The 25,233-nt window shown below is 36.4% G+C and overlaps 1 protein-coding gene across 1 annotated transcript in view; it reads right to left on the bottom strand.

Moving 5' to 3' along the window:
- Positions 1-25,233, bottom strand: part of HFM1 (helicase for meiosis 1) — a 110,684-nt gene that overhangs the window by 51,186 nt on the left and 34,265 nt on the right. The window contains exons 12-19 of the mRNA XM_053591303.1: positions 22,755-22,955; positions 22,585-22,673; positions 10,293-10,336; positions 10,085-10,186; positions 9,555-9,700; positions 8,630-8,724; positions 7,587-7,720; positions 3,294-3,341 (exon numbers count right to left, since the gene is read on the bottom strand). Of these exons, the coding sequence (XP_053447278.1) occupies positions 3,294-3,341; positions 7,587-7,720; positions 8,630-8,724; positions 9,555-9,700; positions 10,085-10,186; positions 10,293-10,336; positions 22,585-22,673; positions 22,755-22,955 (859 nt within the window). The remainder of the gene's footprint in view (positions 1-3,293; positions 3,342-7,586; positions 7,721-8,629; positions 8,725-9,554; positions 9,701-10,084; positions 10,187-10,292; positions 10,337-22,584; positions 22,674-22,754; positions 22,956-25,233) is intronic.

Below are 25,233 nucleotides of genomic sequence, written 5' to 3' on the forward strand. Positions count from 1 at the left end.
CAGGAAGCAATGCTGGTTCATGCTCACTTATTAAGGAGGATCAGAGCAGCTACAGTAATCTGTTGCTTAATAGTTCTCTCTCCCACCCATGCTATATAAGCCCAGGGGATAAAATGTAGTTCAGAGCAGACAATGGGACTATAATAACCTGTTCAATCCTAATTGAGGTAGTGGCTCACAAAAAAGCCATTAAAAGGGAAGGCTCACTGGGAAATACTTCAGTGTAAGCAACATTATTTAGGCAGCTTGACAGTTTTAAGTATTTGATTAAGTAAAGTGTTTGAAATCTTTTCTAATTTTCTTAACTATCCACTGTAAGTCAGTTCATCATCCACTATTCCGTCTTTAATTAATCAATGAAGAATGTTTACTATACTATATGCTCAACACTATTTTATCTAGGTTTACAGCAGTGAATAAGACAAGGTTCCTCTTCTATGGAATTTATAGTTTACTAAAAAAAGCAATCAATATAAAATAAATAATAAAGTTTCAGGCATTGAAAGGTACTATGAAGAAAAATAAAGTTGAGGAAAGACCTGGAGAATGAGTTTTTTTAACTAAAGCTTATATGATTTCTGATATAAGCTATGTAATTTCTGACAGAATAAGGATACATGTATGTATAGTCATCCTAATTTTCAAAATAAATATATCACCTTTTCTAAGAACAAGAAAAACAATAACATTATAGAAATAATGTCTTCCTCTCAGTAAAGGTGGATTTAAATAAGATAGTACAGGAAGACCTCTTTAAAGTCAACATTTGAACAGAACATTGAACATTTAACAGATTAAATGAAATGAAGGTGCACATCATGTATAATATGTGAGAAGTGTTCCAAAGAACACTAATATGAGAAGAAACTTGGTGTGTTTTACCACAACAAGGTAGACAATTTGGTGAGCGAAAGACCAAAAAAGTGACAGGAGATGACGTCAAGAGAAACAGGCAGGAAGATATCAAGTAGGACTTTCTAGACTGTGGTGAAAGTTTGTTTATTCTAAGAACGACAAAGAAGCTATTAGAGGATATTGAGCAAGAAAGTATAACCAGAAAAAAAATCCTTTTATCATAAAGACATTTGTACTAGACTGTTTATTGCAGCTCAATTTACAATCGCCAAATGTGGAAACAGCCTAAATACCCACCAACCCAGGAATGGATTAACAAGCTGTGGTATATGTACACCATGGAATACTATTCAGCCATTAAAAAAAAATGGAGACTTTACATCCTTTGTATTAACCTGAATGGAAGTGGAATACATTATTCTTAGTAAAGTTTCACAAGAATGGAGAAGCATGAATCCTATGTACTCAATTTTGATATGAGGACAATTAAGGACATGGTGGGGGTGGGGGAAGGGGAAAGCACAGAGAGAAAGGAGGGAGAGGTGGGGAAAGGAAGAGCAGAGAGAGGGAAGGGGGGGTAGAACCTTGGTGTGTGCCACACCTTTTGGGGGCAAGACATGATTGTAAGAGGGACTTTACCTAACAAATGCAATCAGTGTAACCTGGTTTCTTGTACCCTCAAAGAATGCCCAACAATAAAAAAAAAAAAGAAGAAAGTATAACCAACTTTAGGAAATAATGTATGCTTAGGACCCTGCCTGAGAGATTAAGGCAGACTTCCAAGGATAATGACAAGGCTCATCAAATGCTAGCCCAAAGGACAAGGGCCTCAGAAACAAGAAGGTCAACTCTGAACTTCACTCGCCATTCTGTGTGAACCATAGTCAAAAAGGAATTATCTGACCTACCTTGACTGAAAGTAGGTAAGGAATGGTCCTGCCCCATTCCCAAGGGGAAGGGATGCTACATAAAGAAGCAAGAATCTGAACGAACAAACCTTGCTGAATTCCCCAGTTGATTACCATTAGACTGCACCCTTTTTATCCAATCATATTTCTCTACAACTATGTGTTTCTTTCATTAACCTAGCATAGAAACATACAGTTTCCCCTGGGTATTTGGATTTTTTTTTTTTTTTTTGAGACAGAGTCTCACTCTGTTACCCCAGAGTGCTGTAGTCTCAGCCTAGATCACAGAAACCTCAAACTCCTAAGCTCAAGGTGTCCTCCTGCCTCAGCCTCCTGAGTAGCTGGGACTACAGGTGCCCACCATGATGCCTGACTGATCTTTTCTATTTTTAGTAGAGATAGGGTCTCACTATGTTGCTCAGGCTGGTCTTGAATTCCTGAGCTCCAGGGATCCTCCCACCGCAAGAGCGCTAGGATTATAGGCATAAGCCACTGCAATCAGCCTGGGTAATCATTTCTAAAGGCTCTTATATCACATAAAATTTTGATTAAATAAATTTGTCATGCTTTTCTCTTGTTAATCTGTCTTTTGTTATAGGGTTGTCAACTGTGAACTGTGCAATGGGTGAGGAAAAGATAATACTTCTTTTCTCCCCTACATTTTTTACTTTTACTGGCGAGTCTCAACACAATAAGGAGGCAGCAATTTCTAATCCTTATAAATGCTTAACAATATTTTGACATTTTAAAAGACAGGTAATGAAATACTAAATTATTAACTAAATAATAAAGCTGGGGTTAGACAGGAATACATTATCAGCACAGACTGAGATAAGAGGCCCATAATCAAGCCAAGCTTATATTCTCAATTAAAATTAAACCAGAGGCTTGGCACCTGTAGCTCTGCGGCTAGGGTGCCAGCCACATACACCGGAGCTGGTGGATACGAATCCAGCCCAGACCTGCCAAACAACAATGACAACTGCAACCAAAAAACAGCCGGGCGTTGCAGTGGGTGCCTGTAGTAGTAGTAGTCCCAGCTACTTGGGAGGCTGAGGCAAGAGAATAGCTTAAGCCCAAGAGTTTGAAGTTGCTGTGAGCTGTGATGCCATAGCACACTACCCAAGGAGACAGCTTGAGACTCTCTCTCAAACAAAAAACAAACAAACAAACAAAAAAAAGGGTGGTGCCTGTGGCTCAAAGGAGTAGGGCTCCTGCCTCATATGCTGAGGTGGTGGGTTCAAACCCAGCCCTGGCCACCCACATTTTCAAAGACCAGAGTGATTTTAAAAATAAAAAATACAAATAAACCATGGTAACATATCATACAAAGGAAGACATTCTGATACAATTAATAGATTAAAATTTAGAAAAAAGCTTTATTTATGCATGAAAAAATTCATATATTTTTCTGCATCCAAGTTTCCTTTAAGAAAAATAATTTACAAAAGAGAATTCTTACTTTCATAACAATTGAATTTTATCATCGAGATTTATAGAATATAATTTTTAGAAGGAAATGCATCTAACCTTGTAATTTTGCTTCAATTCCATCTTTGTTCAATCCAGACGCAAAACCTGTATAAGTCATGAAAAGTCATAAAAAATAAAATGGAATGAACTTAGTCTCTATAGGCTCAGTTTATACCCCATTTAGAGAAGAGTACTTTGATTAAATCTTATATAAGAAAAATAAAAACAGTATATTGAGATCAAACAAGACTTAAACATCTATAGAAAACAACTGCTATTTTAAAATCTCTTCAACAGATTTGGGTATCTTTTGCCCATTTTACTGAATAACAGTGACTAGGATTTCTCTATTTTAACAAGAATAGTGTGGAGTAAATTCCTAATGATCTACACATAGTAAATATCTGTCAAGTGATTAATATTTTCTAATGGACTCTCATTATCAAATGGACGTTCCTATGAAAACATGTTTAGTAATACAACCATTTTGTGCTTTTTATCAAACTTGAAACTACACATACTATATAACAATAATATCACTCCTAAGAACATACCTATAGATATACACTTACATGCATATCAGAGAAGATATATAACAATGTTAACAGCAGCATTATTTAAAATTAAGAATTTCCTTTCATCAAAAGATTCTTTATGAAAATGAACAGTCAAGGCATAGACTGAGAGAAGAGATTCTGATTACCCATATTTGACAAAAGACTCTTATCCTGAATATCTAAAGAATTCCTATATGTTAATAATAAAAGCATCAACAACCTAATTTAAAAATAGATGAGACCTGAATGGGATACTTCACAAAACAAAGTATCTAAATGGCTATGAATATAACCTTAGTGCTTGTACTCACAAAGGAAACACAAAAAGAAATCACAAAGAAAGCTACTATACAAACAAGAATGGCCAAAATTTTAAAAACTGACAAAATTTACTGTCCCCAAAATGATGTAGCACTCTCTAAAACTTTCAGACACTAATAATGAACATATAATCTGGTTCAAGTACTTTATAAAATTACTATACTGGGGGGTATCCAATAAAGCTAAACGTAAGTCACAGGCCTATCTACGACCCAGAAATTTTACTCCAAAAGACGTACACAAGAATGTTCAGTTTTATTCATTATAGTAAAAAAATTGGAAAAGACCCATATGTTCATCAATAAGAGAATGGATGATTAAATTGTGGTATATTCACACAACTTGAGTTTGCATGATATTAACAAAGAACAAACTACTACTAATGCACCCAATAATAGAGATAAATCTCATAGTTATGTTGAGAAACAACAAACAAAATCTATTACGCAGTAAATACTATATAATTCTATTTATATTTAAGAATAGATAAGCTGACTTATAAGTAACAGAAGTCAGAATAGCCTTTACTTCTGTAGGTGCATATTGACAGAGAAGGAACAGGAGGGAACTTCAGGAAAATGTTCTCACTCTTGATTTGGGCTGTGGTTTCCTGTGTGTCTGTGGGTATATATACACACATATGCAAAATTGCATTGGCCTTTATGTCTAAGATTTGTGCAATTTATTGTATGTAAGTGATACCTCAATATAAAAAAAAGGAACTACAAAAAATAAAGCAACCAAGAAAAGAAATGCAAATTAAAACATAAAAAGGTATCATTATTCACACATAATATTGATAAAAATACACAAGTATATGCCCTGAAGGTGAGGCTGAAGAAACAAAGAATATGGAGCACTTAGGCAGCAATTTAGCAACAGCTATTAAATTTATAAATGCATATATTCTTTAATGCAGTAATTCCCTTTCTAGAGATTAATCATATAGATAGATTCAAACATATGAAAAATGCAGAGCTTTTTGTTTTTGTTGCATTTGTAAAGGCAAACAATTATAAAGAGTATAAATGTTCATCAGTAGGATGATTTAAAAATGAAGAGATAGGTAAAATGGAGTATTATTTAGCTATTTAAAAAGCCAGTGGTTAGGGCGCTGGCCACATACACCAAAGCTGGCGGGTTCAAACCTGGCTTGAGCCTGCTAAACAACAATGACAACTACAATAAAAAAAAAAAAAATAGCTGGGCATTGTGGTGGGCGCCTGTAGTCCCAGCTTCTTGGGAGGCTGAGGCAAAAGAACCACTTAAATCCAAGAGTTTGAGGTTGCTGTGAGCTTGTGATGCCACAGCACTCTACCAAGGGTGACAAACTAAGATTCCATCTCAAAAAATAAATAAAAAGCTTCCAAGATATACTAAGAAAAAAAAGAATGTGCAGAACAATAAAATAATGATAGTTTAAAAAATACGCCCACAAATTCTTTGATATTCTGTCCTCTAAGAGGGGAACCTAATTCTTCTTGCCTCCATGTGGCCAGGACTTTGCAACTTGCTTCCAGAAAACAGAATAAAGTAGAAGTGATAATGTATAACTTTGAGCACAAGGTTATAAGAGACTGTAGCTTGACTTTGTCTGTCTGTCTCTCTCTCTCTCAGATCACTCATCCTGGAGGAAAGCCCAAGAGCCAGAGGTTGCTATGAGCTGTGACGCCACGCACTCTACCGAGGGCGAAAAAGTGAGACTCTGTCTCTAAAAACAAACAAACAAACGAACAAAAAAAACCTGAGGCCTCCAACTGCTGTAAGCAAGCCTTCTTAGAAGTGAATCCTGAAGGCTTTAGATGACTGCTTCCCTTGCTGACATGTTGCAAACTCAAGAAAGATTTGACCCAGAACTACCTAGTTAAAACAATCCCAGATTCCTAACCTACGTAAGTTGTGTGAGATAATAAATGCTGGTGTTTCAAGATGCTAAGTCTCAGGGTTATTTCGTACAAAGCAATAGAAAACTAATGAAAGTATGCCACCACCTGTCTTTACAAAGTGGAAAAATAAAATTCTATTTACTTATTTGCAAGAAAAGGAAGATTATACAAAAAAAAGGCATACCTACGATTGCAGAACTGGACGAGGGAAAGGAGAGAAATGGGAACTGAACAACTGTGTGGATGGGGACAAACATGGAAGACTTTTAGCTGTATATATTCTTTTTTTTTTTTTTTTACAGTTTTTGGCCAGGGCTGGGTTTGAACCCACCACCTCTGGTATATGGGGCTGGCGCCCTACTCCTTTGAGCCACAGGCACCACCCAGCTGTATATATTCTTTTTTTTTGTAGAGACAGAGTCTCACTGTACCGCCCTCAGTAGAGTGCCGTGGCCTCACACAGCTCACAGCAACCTCCAACTCCTGGGCTTAAGCGATTCTCTTGTCTCAGACTCCCGAGTAGCTGGGACCACAGGCGCCCACCACAACGCCCGGCTATTTTTTGGTTGCAGTTTGGCCGGGGCCGGGCTTGAACCCACCACCCTCGGTATATGGGGCCGGCGCCCTACCGACTGAGTCACAGGCGCCGCCCAGCTGTATATATTCTTATACTACGTATTTTTGAACTAAGTAAATATATTAACCTAGTTGAAATATAAATTTTTAAATGATACAGATATTTATATAGATAATTCTTATACTAGGCTATCAGGCGTATATTATCCTTGAAAATCTGAAAGATTAAAACCTGAGTATGTTAGAATGGTATTACAATGAGTCAGGTTTTAATTTGATATTCAGCAAACCCAAGAATATCCTGTACCACATGAAAAAAAAAAACCCTCTAGAAGCAACATAAGTAGATGTATGTTGGCTTTAGAAGCAGTATTAAAATTACACAGCAGCAGTAGTAATATATACTTTGATTTCTTAGAAATTTGAAAAATGAACCATTCACAAATTCAGAATAAGTGGATGGTTGAACAGTAAGTACAGAGAAAACTTAAGGCTTTTTCAAACTTCTTTTAAATGATTTAGACATTTTTGTTATTTTTAATTAGAGTTAATTTTTTTCTACTAGGTAAATTTTTTCAACATTTTTCATGTTGTTGATTTCAAACCTTATTGAAAGAATACAGAGGGTGCCAAAAAATATATATACATTTTAAGTGATGTTATCTGTTTATTACTTTTTGAAGATAAAATTGAAGGTACCATTACTGGTCAAGTGTACTTAGACATCCTACACACATTCATTTTACCTGCAATTCATACCCTTTTGAAAAATGATTTAACTTCCAACAAGATCTCTTTAAATGTGTATGCATTTTTTGGCACTCCTAGTAGAAGTAAAACAAACATTTCTCACTTTTATCTACTCTTGCCTCTAAATGTATTTGTGACTATTGTTACCTTTTGCTTCTGTTACTTAGTAGTTTGTGTAATCTATTCTGAAACCAACTGGTACAAATACAGGCCTAGTTGGCTTGAAAAAATCACTACTTTTCCAAATCAAAGAAACAAACCATAATGAGATGGATTTTTCAAGGCTCTGATATAAAGAAAGGTTGACCGTATCCATTCCAAGGCAATATTCACATCTGTGATGGTATGCAATACTATTTCTGCATTTAAATGTTCAATGAGATGTCTGTGCAAACTAATGGGAAAAAAAAACAGCATTACTAATATGCATTTCAATAACATAACTCTGACTTTTTTAACTTTAGTAATATATAATATACTCATTGCTACTTTAATAATTCATGAAATATAACTTCCAAAAACATAAAAGATAACCATAAAAACTTGAGATTTCTATTACATGACTCTAGAAGACAGATTATTACTTTAAAAAAGAATTGAGGGTGAATTATATCCTATTTTGTCCAAGAGAAAATAAATCAAATACTTTACTAAAAGGTCCCAGATTGCCTCTCTTCTTTTTTTTTTTTTGTTTTGAGACCAGGGTCTTACTCTGTTGCCCAGGCTAGAAGGCAATGGCACCATAGCTAACTGCAACCTCAAACTCCTGGGCTCAAGCTATCCTCCTTGCCTCAGCCTCTTGAGTAGCTAGGACTACAGACACCTGCCACCATGCCCTAATTTTTATTTTTAAATTTTTTGTAGAGATGCGGTGTCACTATGTTGCTCAGACTGATCTTGAACTCCTGGCCTCAAGCAATCCTCCCACCTTGGCCTCCCTAAGTGCTAGAATTACAGCATGAGCCACCATGCCTGGCCTTCTTTCTCTTATTATCAAACAGACTTTAAAGATGTAAAAATGGTATTTCTCCTCTTACTATAAATTAGTTATTATAAATTTTTATAATTTAAGATAAAGGTTATAATATACTAATAATTAATAAGGCTTTATTATAAATAGCCATGTTATAAACAAGGATACATGCTAATGAAACACCAATGAATAAAATTATCTTGTTAAAAAGAACTACGAAGAAAATGGCCTTAAAAAGTCTTTGAACCAAAGTTCCTTTTAATGTATTAAAAGAAAAAAAGAACAGACTATATTAGCATGATTATCTTCTTGGAATATTTTCTGTATTACCTGCTTTCTACAGTGTCACTACACGCTAACATCTGAATGTACTTTTCTTTTGTACTTAATCGAGTCATAATAACTGCAGTAGCTGTAGTGTCAAACTGGAAAAAAAAAAAAACACATAGAGAAAGTAGTAAAGAGCACATCTGGCTTGGTACCAGCTCTCTTCAGTAACTTGAGACTTTAATTTTACATTACACATTCCCCTTGCCTTAAATAACAGTGCAAAAAGGCCTACAATAAACTGTATTTGAATTTTAACTGAAAGTTTAATTTAAAAAAACCTTCCAAGAATATAGCTGTAAAAACTACTTTGGTTTCAATTTAACATAATTTTGGCAAATGTTAAATAGAAACAAACTTTGGTAACTGAATAAGAATTATAAGATTTGGGTAGTTTACATATCTGATTTATTCTACAAAAGTATAAATTTGTATAACATCGTATTTTGATGCTCTTTGAAAATATATTCTTCTTGAAAGTGCCTTAGTATTTATATGAATGACTTCTTCATTCAAGCATTTGTCAGAGGAATATGTTGTGAAATGTATGTGGGCTGTTTTAATTGTCACAATACCTAGGGATGCTTCATGTTCTGTAATGTACAGTCATATACAATGAAAAACTGCCCCATGCATGATACCAACAAAACCAAACCAAAAAGACCTTTAACAGCATACCCATTCATAATGAGCCATCTCTTCATCAGCCAATGCTAGCATAGAGGGAATGAAGGAAGTATGCCTCACTTGGTGAATCCTATTTTAATTTTATTCTTCCACTAAAGTACATTTTCTCTGTTAACATTATTTTTAAGTCTAATCTAATTAAGAATTAATTAAGAAATGCTAATCAAAAAAATACACAAAAATGTTTTAGTTTTACCATGTCTTTAAATAAGTTATAAAAAGCAAAATTACTGACACTTACTTGAGGTCGCCCAGCTCTACCAATCATCTGTAGAATATCTGTTTCACTGTACTCTTCAAACATTCCTCCAGCATAATGCATTGTAGATTTTATAACTACTAGGTGAGCAGGCAAATTTACTCCCATAGCTAAAGTACTGGTAGTAACTGTATCAGAATAAGGCATAGTAATTTCAACCTATATAACTTTATTGCTTCAGGAAGATTTTTTTCTTGTAAAGGACATTCTTATAAAAGCAATTAAAATTCATATATAAGAAATTTAGAAAAAGAAGAAAAAAGAATATTATAATCTAAAATAATAAAACCAAAAAACTATTAAATTCTTAATTTCAAATTTTACCATGTTTAATAACATGAAAAAGAACCACAAACCTGCCAAAGAATTTACTGTAGCATATACATGCATGGGTAATTACATAATTTTAGATTCTCAGGAATAAGTAAGATACTTAACACTTCTTAAATTTTCTCTTAAAAATAATTTTCCAAATTATTTTATAATATCTATAAGAAGAATGTTTTACTTACAAAGAACTGGTAGATCTCCAACAGTAAAAGCTCCTTCAACTATTTTTCTATCTGACAGCTCCATACCAGCATGATGATAACCAACACCATGTATTAAGAAATCTGTAATAGAATTTACCACTTCTTAGTTACTGTTAATATTTCATCAGTAATTGACTCTTTTTATCTGTATCTGAAAATGCTATTCAAAAATTATTTCTAAACCTACCTCTCAGTTTTGAATCTCTTATGGAGTATGCACACTTCTGTAACCTATGTAAAAATACCATACTATTATTGAGTTGCTCCCAGTAGTATCAGAAAAATCCAAAATAGTTTATTAATTATTTTAAATTAGGGATATCAAAATATTTCAAAATATAATCATCTAAAAACTATCTTTAAGAAGTAGAGAATATCTAACTTTCATATTCAGAAGTTCCAAACTTATCAGCTGTAACATTAAAGTTCATTTTTTAAATCAAAAATAGAAAACTCATTTTTCCACAGGGAAAAAAACATTACAAATGGTGATTATGCTCATAAATCAGAAGGTAAAGGTCTATTCCCATAATTTACCTAAAAAATATTTGTAAGGAGTAACAATTTTTAAAATTATATTATCTCACTAGAAAGCCAAAAAAGATGGAAATAAAAAATAGTTGTTTATTTTCCTCTATAATATGGTACATAAAGAAAACTAGGTTAGGAGGAAGCAAGATGGCCCAGAAGAGATGCCTAACATTCATCCCTCACCTCCCCCCCAAAAGACCAAAATAATGAATAAATGACTAACTACCTTTTGACCAGAGTCACCAAAAGAAAGTATCAGAGTTCAGCAAGGGAACAGCAAAAATGCTAGAAGTACAGAAACTCAGGATGGCCACATAGGGGAGGGAAGGAAACACCTTTCTTCTGTCATCTCATCCCCTAGTCAGGATCAGCTTGAAACCAGGAGAAAATGATAAGCAGGTTCCCCCAGGAACCCCTATCACCTCTGTGGACATTTGCAGTCGTCACTACTGCAGTCTTCATAGACTCTGTGCTCAGCGTAGGGAGCTGCCTGTAGTTCACACTGCTGCACTACTCCAGAGAAGGAGCCTACTGCCCTACTCCCCATGGTCCAAGTTGATACTGCACAACACCATCTTGAAATCAGAGCCACTGTTAGGATACATCCTGATCTAAACCCAAAGATGCCACCAAAAAAACAAAAACAAAAACAAAACAAAAAAACTTTTAAAACTACTAAAAAAATTCAGTCAAAGTTGCAGGATACAAAATCAACAAGGGCTACAAAATCAGTAGCATTTCTATCCACAAATACTGACGCACCAAAAAAAGAAATCCTTAAAAATCCTATTTATAGCATTGAAAAAATACTTAGAATCAATTTAACCAAGAAGGTAAAAGATTTGCACAATAATCTATAAAATATTGGTGAAAGTGAAGAAGGTAAAAATAAATGAAAAGATATCCTATGCCCATGAACTGGAAGAATTAATATGGTTGAAATGTCCCAAAGCATAAATTCCAATGGCACTGTTCACAGAAATAGAATAAATAATCCTAAAATCCATGTGGAATCATAATAAATCTCAATTAGCCACAACAATACCAAAAAAGAAAAAGAAAGAGGCACCAACTTCCCAATTTAAAATCATACTATAAAGCTATAGTAACCAACGGTATGATACGGACATAAAAACAGAAATATATACCAATGGAACAGAATAGAAAGCCCAGAAATAAGTCTAAACATAAATAGTCAATTAATTTTTGACAAGGGCACCAAGAGGACAGAAGAGGGAAAGATAATTTCTTTGATAAATGGTGCTGGGAAAATTGGATTGCCACATGAAAAATAATGAAATTGGACTCTTATAGTATATACAAAAATCAATTCAAAAATAAATAAAATACTCAAATGTAAGACCCAAAGCCATAAAATTCCTAGAAGAGAACACAGGGAAAAAGATCCTGCATGTTGGCCTTGGCAATGATTTTTTGGATGACAATAGCTCAGGTTTCAAAAGCAAAAATAAATAAATAGGACTATATTAAACTAAAAAGGTTTAGCACAGCAAATAAAATAATCAACAAAATGAAAAGACAATCTATGAAGTGGGAAAAAATATTTGCAAACCACATATCTGATAAGGGGTTAATATCCAAAAGTTATAAAGAACTATTACAACTCAATAGCAGAAAAACAACTAACCCAATAAAAAACAACTAACACAGGCTATTTCTCCAAAGAAGACATAAAAATGGTCTATGTGGTCAAAGGTGCTCCACCTTACTAATCATTAGGAAATGCAAATTAAAGAAGGTCATTAGGAGTTATCACCTCATACCTGTTAATGTAATTATCAAAAAAAGACAAGAGATAACAAATGTTTGCATGGGTGTGGAGAAAAGGGAACCCTAGCATACTGTTGGTGGGAATGCAGATTGGTGTAGCCATTATGATAAACAGGTTGGAAGTTCCTAAAGATATTAAAAATATAATTACCATATGACCAACTCAGCAATTCTTTCTTTATTTTTGAGACAGAGTCTCTCTATGTCACCCTTGGTAGAGTGCCACAGCGTCACAGCTCACAGCAACCTCAAATTCTTGGGCTCAAGCAATTCTCTTGCTTCAGCCTCCCAAGTAGCTAGGACAACAGATGCCTGCCACAACACTTGGCTATTTCTTTGTTGTAGTTGTCATTGTTGTTTAGGAGGCCCAGGCTGGGTTTGAACACGCCAAGCTCAGTGTATATGGCTGGCTCCCTAACCACTGAGCTATGGGCACCAAGTCAACTCAGCAATTCTTTCTCTGGGTATATCCCAAAGGAGATGAAATCATTACCTCATAAAGATATCTGTATTCCTATGTTCACTGCAGTACTATTCACAATAGCCAAGATATGGAAAAAACCTAAGTGTTATTGATAGACAAATGAGGAAAACAAATATGGTGTGTATACACACAGACACACACATACATATATACACACAATGGAGTATTATTCAGATTTAAAAAAGATACCTTGCCATTTCCCACAACATGGATGAACCTGGAAGATGTTATGCTGCAATACTAAGAGAAATAAGCCAGAAAGAAAAATATTACATGAAGTCAGATATAGAGATAGAAACTAAAACAGTGGTTACCTGGGGCGGTGCCTGTGGCTCAAGGAGTAGGGCACCGGTCCCATATGCCGGACCGCCGCCGGCCAAAAAAACCACCAAAAAAAAAAACCAAAACAGTGGTTACCAGCAGTGAGGCGGGGCCAGGGTATAAAATAGAGAGATGTAGGTCAAAGTATACAAAGTAGTAGATCCATAGGATAAGTCAGTCTAGAGAGCTAACGTACATAAAAACTGTAGTTAATAAAATCATACTGAATTAGGGATTAATGTCAAATAAGTAGATTTTAGCTCTTATTTGAAAAAGTAACTATCTGAGATGAAAGATACATTCATTTGCTTCACTCTTCACTACAGTTACTATTTTACTATCTGCATGTATCCTATAACATCATGTTTTAAACATTCAACATGCACTATAAAACAAAAATATTGGAAGTTGCTAAGCTTGGTTCTTAAGTATGTCTAGGAACCTCCAAATTTGTGTTTTTCCATTTACTTGTATATCAGACATTAGGAGGCATTATTTTTATATTACTCATTTTTTTTTTTTTTAAGGATTCATAATAGAACGAAGAAAAGGCAAGAGGAGAGGGCATTTTATTAAGCACAAACTCTGTGCTATGCACTGTTTGGTATCTTAGAAATGTTGCCTTATTTAATTATCACAATAACATGGTAAGGTAGTGATGCCTATATACCTAATCTTGATTAAGAAACTGCAGCTAAGGTTGGGTGCAGTGGCTTAGGCCTTTAATCCTAGTTTGGGAGGCTGAGGTGGGTCAAGTGCTTGAACTCAGGAGTTCCAGTCCAGCCTGAGCAAGAGTGAGACCTGTGTCTCCACCAGAAAAAAAAAGAAAAATAGGGCTGCGCCTGTGGCTCAAAGGAATAGGGTGCCAGCCCCATATGCCAGAGGTGGTGGGTTCAGGCCCAGCCCTGGCCAAAAACTGCAAAAAAAATAAAAAATAGAAAAATAGAAAAACTAGCCAAGTCTTGTGGCAGGAGCCTATAGTCCCAAATACTTGGGAGGCTGAAGCAAGAGGATCTCTTGAGCCCAAGAGTTTGAGGTTACTGTGAGCTATGATACTATAGCACTCTACAAAGGGTGACAAAGTGAGAACTCAAAAAAAAAAAAAAAAAGAAAAGAAAAGAAACTACAGCTGAGAGAAGTCAAGTAATATTACCAACAGCAGCACTATATTCAAATCTGGGTCTCTGACTTCAATATACTTCTAATACCAACTTTTTCTTTCTGGAAAAAGCATGAATAAAAAAGAGGATGAGGAAAGAAAAAATAAGGCACAAAGAAAGAGAAAAATAAGAATTATAGGAGACAGAAAATTTCCTTGAGTAACTAGGTAAGAGTGCAAAATGAAAAAAGGAATTAAGGTAAATGCTTTCTGGAAAATGATTTTCTGCAACAAAATTAGTTAATTTGTGTGCAGCAAAGAACAGGAAAAAGGGAGAGGATGAAATGTAAATTAGTTTAAAGGGACTTTATAGCTTATCTATTTCAGTTCCTTACTCATCTAAGTAACTTCAGCTGAAAATGTTAATTATTGAGTATTCATGTTAGGGGACCACACAGCTGTTCTATGTGAATGATGCCACCATTGCACAAACAATATTTTAAGTCTTTCAAAAGTGCCTTCAGTTAGTTTAGGAGCAAGAAAATAAACCTTGTTACTTAACACTCACCCCACATCTTGTTTCTGACTAAAGTGACATGGACCAACTTGATCACCTAGTTTATTCACCCAACAAGTAAAATGCTCCGAACCTACGCTTTCTAAAAAAGTTCTACTTTTATTTATTATATTAATTAGTTTTATAATAAACTGGTCAATCTGTTTTTGAAACCTCATCTATGTTGAAAACATTTAGAAAAATAAAGTCAACAATGTTATAAAATCATGTACAGCTAGTATGAAAAGTCTTAATCATTATTGGCTGCTAATGTTTTTTTGTTAGCATTAATTTCACTTACTCGTGATGAGTCTGGAAAATTAGCTAGGCATAACATTGGGGTATTGCAGGCCACACTGAGAATTATGGATTTTATCCTAAGGACAATAAGAAGCTGTTAAAGAGTTTTAGGCAGGAAACTGATGTATTCAGATGTGCCACTTTAAACAGTCACTCTGCTATGTAGAAAATAGATTGAAGCAGAATAAAAGTATGTGTATAGTCAACAGAGAAAAGACTACAACCCAAGCAAGAGATCAAGTGACTTGAATTAGGAAGGTGGCAGTGCTGATGGAGACAAATGACATATTTGAGATACATTTAGAATAATAAACTGGACTTGGTGATTGTCTATGGCTTAGAAGATGAAGATTATCAATGATAGGTTTCTCCCATGAGCAACTAGGTATAACATATAATTAAGATAGGGAATACTGAAGAAGGAGGTGGTTTGAGAGAAAACTTGAGGTTCTACTTTGGATATAATGAGTTTGAGATGTCCATAAAATATACAATTGGATATCAGTTAAACAGATGGAATATGGCCCTGGAGTTCAGTAGGGAGGTCTGACCTGAAGGTAAAATTTGGGGATTCACAGACATACATAAATGTACATGAAACTCATGTGAGTAGATACAAGGACGTGGGAGTGGGGAATTAGAAAAAAATGAACCTTCTAGAATGCCAAATTTAAGAGTTGGGTAAAAGAGGGGACTAAGAATGAGCAGCCTGCAAAGCATGAATACTGGTAGAAGATGATTATGGAAGCAGAGTCCGGAGTGTTTAAGTAAGGTGGAAGTGGTCAAATGCATAAGAGATTCCTGACAGATTAATTAGCAATACATGCATCAGCTTTAGTGAAAGATTGTAATAGATACTGAATTGAAAGTAGGTTAAAAAAAAAAATGGGAGGAGATTAAAGATGGCGGCCGAATAACAGCTTCCCTGCAACTGCAACTGGGAGCAGCGAATCTGGGGAGACAAGACTCCAGGCATCTCTGGCCGGTGGGATCTACCTATAATCATCCCTTTGAGGATACAGGGAGCCAGCAAGGGACTTCTGGACCCCAAGAGGAGGACAAAAACAGTGGAAAACTGGCAAGTGGTTGCGTGTGTTCGATCGACCTAATCACGCCGGCAACCGTAAGTACAAGCAGCAGTGAGACTACAAACCTGAAAGGCCTTACCTGTGAACTGTTTCCGTGTTCTTGGACTTGGCACTCAGTTGAACTGCCTTGGGGAGAGCTTGAACAGGAGTGTGGAGAACTTTGGGCATTGTCTGGGGCCCCAGATTGAGCCACTGAGCTGGGTGCAGGAAGCCATTGTGAAAGAACTGCCCCGGCAAGCTCCACCCTCAGGGTCTCAGAGCAAGGATTGGGCAGGTCAAAGTAACCTACTGACTGAGCAGCCTAAAGGCGGGGACTGAGCTGCCTTACAGCCTTAATCCTTAGGGGCAGAGTGAGACGGTTTTGGCACACTGGAGCCTTGGGCTGTTGCCCTAGGTTGAGTGCCATTACGTCACAGCTCATAGCAACCTCAAACTCCTGGGCTTGGCGCCACCCAGACCTCCATAAGAGCTGTGCAGCAACCCCCAACTGGTGACTCGCACCCACCAGGCCTCCACATTCCCTGACCAGGAACTGCGGGAGCCACGCAACCCTGCGTCCTCCCTCCTGTGTCCTCCCAGCTTCCACACTAGCCCATTTATCTGGACAGGGACTCTAGTAGCTGCATGCCCTTTGGAGCCCTCCCTGCCTCTGCGCAGAGCTCTTCTCTTGGCCAGAGACTGCTGGAGCCTTGGGCTCTCTGTGCCAAAGTCACTGGATGCCTAGCACTCCCAGAACCGTGCGCACCACCCCCAGCCCTGTTGCTGGATCCGGGTGTGTCACAAATCGGAGCTGCTTCCACAACCAGAACTCCCTAGCTAGAGCAGCCCCAGAGGAACTACACAGGGTCACTCCCTACAAAGATCCAGCAACAATAGAGCGATCCCACTGGGGTCTAATCTTGGAGAGACACCTCCCCAACTCTGAGGACAGCCAGAGGCAATGGTGAAAAACAACCATGAGGCGAAATCAACACAAAAACTCTGGCAATATGAATAATCAGAGTAGATCAACTCCCCCAAGGAACAGTGGGGCAGAAACAGCACAAGACCCCATGCACAAACAAATAGCTGAGATGTCAGAAATTGGATTCAGGATCTGGATAGCAAATAAGATCGAATTAGAATTCCAAAAGTTATCTCAAGAATTCAACAGATTCAAAGACCAAATGACCAAAGATTTCGACACATTGAGACAAGAAGTTGCATCCCTCAAAGATCCGAGAAACACAGTAGAATCCCTCAGTAACAGAATGGAGCAAGCAGAAGAAAGGATTTCTGACATTGAAGACAAAGCTTTCGAACGCTCCCAAACCCTCAGAGAAGAAGAGAAATGGAGAGCAAAAACAGACCACTCTCTCAGAGAGCTCTCCGATAATTTGAAGAAAACCAATATTCGTCTTATAGGGATCCCCGAAAGTGACAAAGTGGCTTCACAAGACACAGAGTCTCTTCTCCATGAGATTATGAAGAACTTTCCAGACATGCAGAAAGACATCCAGACATCCAGAACTTTCCAATCTCTCCAAAGAGATTCCGAAATTCAGATAGCAGACAGTTTCAGAACTCCAGCATGACTCAACCCAAATAAGACATCCCCCAGACACATCATAATCAATTTCACTAAAGTTAATATGAAGGAGAAAATTCTGAAAGCTGCCAGACGAAAGAAAACCATTACCTACAAGGGGAAGAATATCAGAATAACTGCAGATCTCTCTGCTGAAACCTTTCAAGCTGGAAGAGGATGGTCATCGACTTTTAATCTAAAACAAAATAACTTTCAACCCAGGATCCTGTACCCAGCTAAATTGAGCTTCATTTATGATGGAGAAATTAAATACTTCAAAGACATTCACATGTTGAAGAAATTTGCCACAACTAAACCAGCTCTCCAGGACATTCTTAGACCTATCCTCCATAAAGACCAGCGTAATTCTCCACAAAAGTAAACCCCCCCCCAAAAATTTTTTGATCAAATTCCAACTTCCACAGTCGCAAAAGGATTAAAAATGTCCACTGGTCTCTCGAAAGGCTTATCAATCCTCTCAATTAATGTGAATGGTTTAAATTGTCCTCTAAAGAGGCATAGGTCGGCGGACTGGATACAAAAACTCAAGCCAGATATCTGCTGCATCCAAGAATCGCATCTTACATTAAAAGACAGATATAGACTCAAGGTGAAGGGATGGTCATTTATATTCCAGGCAAAATGAAAGCAGAAAAAAGCAGGCGTTGCAATCCTGTTCGCAGACGCAATAGGCTTTAAACCAACCAAAATAATTAAGGATAAGGATGGACACTTCATATTTGTTAAAGGTAATACTCAATATGATGACATCTCAATTATTAATATTTATGCACCCAACCACAACACACCTCAATTTATAAGAGAAACTCTAACAGACATGAGCAACTCGATTTCCTCCACTTCCATAGTAGTTGGAGATTTTAACACCCCTTTAGCAGTCCTGGATAGATCCTCCAAAAAGAAGCTAAGCAAAGAAATTTTAGATTTAAACTCAACCATTCAACATCTGGACTTAACGGACATCTACAGAACATTTCATCCCAACAAAACTGAATACACATTCTTCTCATCAACCCATGGAACATACTCCAAAATCGACCACATCCTAGGCCACAAATCTAACCTCAGCACATTTAAAAAAATAGAAATTATTCCTTGCATCTTCTCAGACCATCATGGAATAAAAGTTGAACTCAATAACAACAGGAACCTAGATACCCATACAAAAACATGGAAGCTAAACAACCTTATGCTGAAGGATACATGGGTTATAGATGAGATTAAGAAGGAAATCACCATATTTTTGGAACAAAACAACAATCAAGACACGAATTACCAGAACCTCTGGGATACTGCAAAGGCAGTCCTAAGAGGGAAATTTATAGCACTGCAAGCCTTCCTCAAGAAAACGGAAAGAGAGGAAGTCAATAACTTAATGGAACATTTCAAGTAACTGGAGAAAGAAGAACACTTCAACCCTAAATGCAGCAGAAGAAAAGAAATAACCAAAATCAGAGCAGAATTAAATGAAATTGAAAACAAAAGAACTATACAACAGATCAATAAATCCAAAAGCTGGTTTTTTGAAAAGATCAATAAAATAGATAAACCTTTGGCCAACCTAACCAGGAAAAAAAGAGTAAAATCTATAATTTCATCAATCAGAAATGGTAATGATGAAATAACAACAGACCCCTCAGAAATTCAAAAAATCCTTAACGAATACTATAAGAAATTCTACTCTCACAAATATGAAAATCTGAAAGAAATCGACCAATACCTGGAAGCATGCCACCTACCAAGACTTAGCCAGAACGAAGTGGAAATGATGAACAGGCCTATATCAAGTTCTGAAATAGCATCAACTATACAAAATCTCCCTAAAAAGAAAAGCCCAGGACCAGATGGCTTCACGTCAGAATTCTACCAAACCTTTAAAGAAGAACTAGTACCTATACTACTAAACCTCTTCCAAAATATAGAAAAAGAAGGAATATTACCCAGCACATTCTACGAAGCAAACATCACCTTGATCCCCAAACCAGGGAAAGACCCAACAAGAAAAGATATTATAGACCAATATCACTAATGAATATAGATGCTAAAATACTCAATAGGATCCTAACAAACAGAATCCAACAACACATCAAAAAAATTATACACCATGACCAAGTCGGATTTACCCCAGGGTCTCAAGGCTGGTTCAATATACGTAAATCTATGTGTAATTCAACACATAAACAAACTTAAAAATAAAGACCATATGATTCTTTCAATTGATGCAGAAAAAGCTTTTGATAATATCCAGCTTCCCTTCATGATCAGAGGACTTAAGAAAATTGGTATAGAAGGGACATTTCTTTCTTTTTTTTATTTTTCAGAAGAGACATTTCTTAAACTAGTAGAGGCCATCTACAGCAAACCCACAGTCAATATTGTATTGAATGGAGTTAAATTGAAATCATTTCCACTTAGATCAGGAACCAGGCAAGGTTGCCCATTGTCTCCTTTGCTCTTTAACATTGTAATGGAAGTTTTAGCCACTGCAATTAGGGAAGAAAAGGTGATCAAGGGTATCCATTTAGGGTCAGAAGAGATCAAACTTTCACTCTTCGCAGATGATATGATCGTATATCTGGAAAACACTAGGGATTCTACCACAAAACTTTTAGAAGTGATTAAGGAATACAGCAATGTCACAGGCTACAAAATCAACACCCATAAATCTGTAGCCTTTATATATACCAACAATAACCAAGCCGAACAGTCAAGGACTCTATTCCTTTCACAGTAGTGCCAAAGAAGATGAAATATTTGGGAGTATACCTAACAAAGGACATGAAAGATCTCTACAAAGAGAACTATGAAACTCTAAGAAAAGAAATAGCCGAAGATGTTAACAGATGGAAAAACATACCATGCTCATGGCTGGGAAGAATCAACATTGTTAAAATGTCCATACTGCTCAAAGCAATATATAACTTCAATGCAATTCCTATTAAAGCTCCATTGTCATACTTTAAAGATCTTGAAAAAATACTTCATTTTATATGAAATCAGAAAAAACCTCGAATAGTCAAAACATTACTGAGCAATAAAAACAAAGCAGGAGGAATCACACTACCAGACCTGAGACTGTACTATAAATCCATAGTGATCAAAACAGCGTGGTACTGGCATAAAAGCAGAGAAGTAGATGTCTGGAACAGAATAGAGAACCAAGAGATGGATCCAGCTACTTACCGTTATTTGATCTTTGACAAGCCAATTAAAAACATTCAGTGGGGAAAAGATTCCCTATTTAACAAATGGTGCTGGGTAAACTGGCTGGCAACCTGTAGAAGATTGAAACTGGACCCACCCCTTTCACCATTAACTAAGATAGACTCTCACTGGATAAAAGATTTAAACTTAAGACATGAAACTATAAAAATACTTGAAGAAAGTGCAGGGAAGACTCTTGAAGGAATCGGCCTGGGTGAATATTTTATGAGGAGGACTCCCCAGGCAATTGAAGCAGTATCAAAAATACACTACTGGGACCTGATCAAACTAAAAAGCTTCTGCACAGCCAAGAACATAGTGAGTAAAGCAAGCAGACAGCCCTCAGAATGGGAGAAAATATTTGCAGGTTATACCTCCGATAAAGGTCTAATAACCAGAATCCATAGAGAACTCAAACGTATTAACAAGAAAAGAACACGTGACCCCATCTCAGGGTGGGCAAGGGACTTGAAGAGAAACTTCTCTAAAGAAGACAGATGCACGATCTACAAACACATGAAAAAATGCTCATCATCCTTAATCATCAGAGAAATGCAAATCAAAACTACTCTGAGATATCACCTAACCCCAGTAACAGTAGCCCACATAACAAAATCCCAAAACCAGAAATGTTGGCGTGGATGTGGAGGAAAGGGCACACTTCTACACTGCTGGTGGGAATGCCCACTAATACGTTCCTTCTGGAAGGATGTTTGGAGAATACTTAGAGACCTAAAAATAGACCTGCCATTCGATCCTATAATTCCTTTACTAGGTTTATACCCAGAAGACCAAAAGTCACAATATAACAAAGACATCTGTACCAGAATGTTTATTGCAGCCCAATTCATAATTGCTAAGTCATGGAAGAAGCCCAAGTGCCCATCAACCCACGAATGGACTAGCAAATTGTGGTACATGTATACCATGGAATACTATGCAGCCTTAAAGAAAGATGGAGACTTTACCTCTTTCATGTTTACATGGATGGAGCTGGAACATATTCTTCTTAGCAAAGTATCTCAGGAATGGAAGAAAAAGTATCCAATGTACTCAGCCCTACTATGAAGCTAACTTATAGCTTTCACATGAAGACTATAACCCAACTATAGCACAAGACTATGGGGAAAGGGTCAAGGAAGGGGAAGGGAGGGGGGAGGTTTTGGTGGAGGGAGGGTAATGGGTGGGGCCACATCTATGGTGCATCTTAGAATGGGTACAGGTGATTGCACTAATGTACACAGCTATGATTTAACAATTAAAAAAACAAAAAAATGAAGACAGCAGTATGGATAATTTTCATCTTTCACAACATCTGGCTATGAAATAAAGATCGATCATAGCTGCATTAGGATTCATTATCTCACTCCTCAAAATTACTATTATTTTTGAAAATGAGGAGACTGAGGCTTGGACATGTCAAGTAACTTGCCCAAGGTTAAGGGACAAACCTAGTTTTCTCTTCTTGATGATCCCCAAGAGTCCTTTCACTTCCATGAACAAACGAAAAACTATACCTCTGTTTCTGTTCCACAGTCATAATAAATTTAGCATCTTTCAGAAGAATAGAAGCAGCCTGTTGTACACCCTTCCTTGTTGCACAAAACTGAAAATAAATTAATAATTTTTTATTATCAAGTTAAAAACTGAACATTACAATAAAAAATAAGCAACCAACCATCCATACCACCAGGGTGGGTTTTTGATCAGAGTACATCTGTATAACACTGGCAATTTTGTAGTTGAGCGTTAGATCAAACTTAAATTCAGTTTGGTTACTAGTGTAGGGAAATCCAAGGACAACTTTCCGAAGTTTCACTGGTCTATGGCTTTCATCCATTTTCAGACATAAGGCGGGTCTTTCACCATCTGAAAGCCATTCTGCAATCTGTAAAAACAGAAATATGTGTATTTAAATTTTTTTCCAGGAAAGTTCAATGGATAAAAATAACCCAATTATAGAGCATTTTAAAGTCAAGGTTTAAAAAGCATTTAATCAACTAGTCTTTTTCAATATTACACATTATTCCATTAATACTATTTTGTTGATATATTGGTAAAAACTACCGATAGCAGTATTTCAAGGTTATACCCACTTTCACCACTGTAAACTTCCAACTGATTATTATTATTGCTTTCTTTTCCTTTGTAAGAGTCCACAGTAAAATTAAAAATTGATTTTGTCATAGAAATCAAATTTCTCACTATTATTATAACTTCATTATTTTTCAAAACTATGCCTTGAAACTACCAAAAATTCTTTTATGTTTTTTGTGTTACCTTAAACCAGAGATGTCCAACCTGTACCCACAGGCCACATGCTGATTTTGTGAGGACTTTTTTTATTTGTGGTATGGAATATGAGAAGTATGCACAGAACTTTTTTTTTTGTTAATCGGCTTTGATTAGTGTTTGTGTACTTAAAGTATGGCACTCACACCTGTAATCCTAGCACTCTGGGAGGCTGAGGCGAGTGGAATGCCTAAGCTCCTGAGTGCGAGACCGGCATGAGGCAGAGTGAAACCCCCGTCTCTATGAAAAATAGCTAGGTGTTGCAGGAGGCATCTGTAGTCCCAGCTGCTTGGGAGGCTGAGGGAAGAGAATCGCTTAAGCCCAAGAGTCTGAGGTTGCTGTGAGCTGTGACACCACAGCACTCTACTGATAGCAACAAAGTGAGACTCTGTCTCAAAAAATAAAAAATAAAAAAATAAAGTGTGGTTCAAGATAACTTTCATTTTTCCAATGTGTGACAGAGGAAAAAAAGTTTGGACACCCCTATGACTTAAACACTAGCTGAATAGTTGCAAAGTAATGATTCACTTAGGTTGATAAGAGTTGGCAATTTTTTTTTTCTTTTTAAGACAGCGTCTCACTTTATTGCCCTCAGTAGAGTACGGTTCCTTCACAGCTCATGGCAACCTCAAACTCTTAAGTCAAATGATCCTCTTGCCTTAGCCTCCTGAGTAGCTGGGATTATAGGCACCCACCACAATGCTTAGGTATTTTTTAGAGATGAGGTCTTACTCTTGCTCAGGCTGGTCTCGAACTCCTGAGCTCAAGCAATCCACCTGCCTTGGCCTCCCAGAGTGCTAGGATTACAGGCTTCAGGACCCACGCCTGGCGGTTTGGCAATTTTTAAGCAAACAATAAATAAACACTGGAGAGACAGCAGTGCCAAAAGCACATTTCAGACTTAGTGATAGTTTTAGACTAGTTTCTGGAGCTGAAATACACAGTCCTTACCTCTGCATGCCACAAATACAGTATTGAAGAATATCTAATGACATGGAAATGTTTATAGGTGAAATGCAAGCCAAAAAAGAATGAGTACATTATGACACAATAGGACAAACATTAGGATTTAGTTTGGTTTTAATAAACTTCAATTTTTTAAATATTATTCTTGAATATTAAAAAATTATATTAAGAACAAGAAAATGATTATGCCAAATTAAAGATAAAATTTTCCCCTGGATTATATGATAGTAGCTATTTGTGAAAAGAGTTTCTGAGAAATACAGTAATAGGGGAAAAAGCAATATTGCAGAAGGCTGAAAAGTAAGTCGAAGTAAGAAAGAATGAGACTATTTTCTTCAAAATGTTTACTTAAAAATTGAAGAAAAAATTAAGTCATATATTCATTATGAAAAGTATAATACTGCATACAAATTATTTCTTTACATGTCCATGTGGCCCATTAACCATGAGATCCTCCTCAAGAATGGGATCCCCAGGTGTTTTTACTCTTGCATCTATTATTAGTGCTTACCACAATGTCAAGCATATAGAATAGAGCAAGTTGTAATCATCTAAGCAATTATTTTTATTTTCTACTATACTTTGCTATACAATTTGTGTCAGTTGATTACAATGACCATACATGTTGGTCAAGTTATTATGAGGTGTCTAAAACTCGTGAAACTAGATTTTAGATACTAGCAAACAACAGACTTCCATCAAATGTTTTTTTAAACCTGATCAACCAAATTTTATGGCCTCAATACTTTCATACCTATGTGAGTTAGCTACAACTTTCTCCAACATACTTTCCAATTAAATTTGTTAGGCAACTAAAAGAAGAAAAAACAAAACTCACTTTTCTGTAAGATCAAAATGATTAAAAATTTCACAAGTCATAAAAAACCTGAGATACTAATATTCTAACT

Source organism: Nycticebus coucang, chromosome 5 (assembly GCF_027406575.1).
Source record: "Nycticebus coucang isolate mNycCou1 chromosome 5, mNycCou1.pri, whole genome shotgun sequence".
NCBI classification, from domain to species: domain Eukaryota; kingdom Metazoa; phylum Chordata; class Mammalia; order Primates; family Lorisidae; genus Nycticebus; species Nycticebus coucang.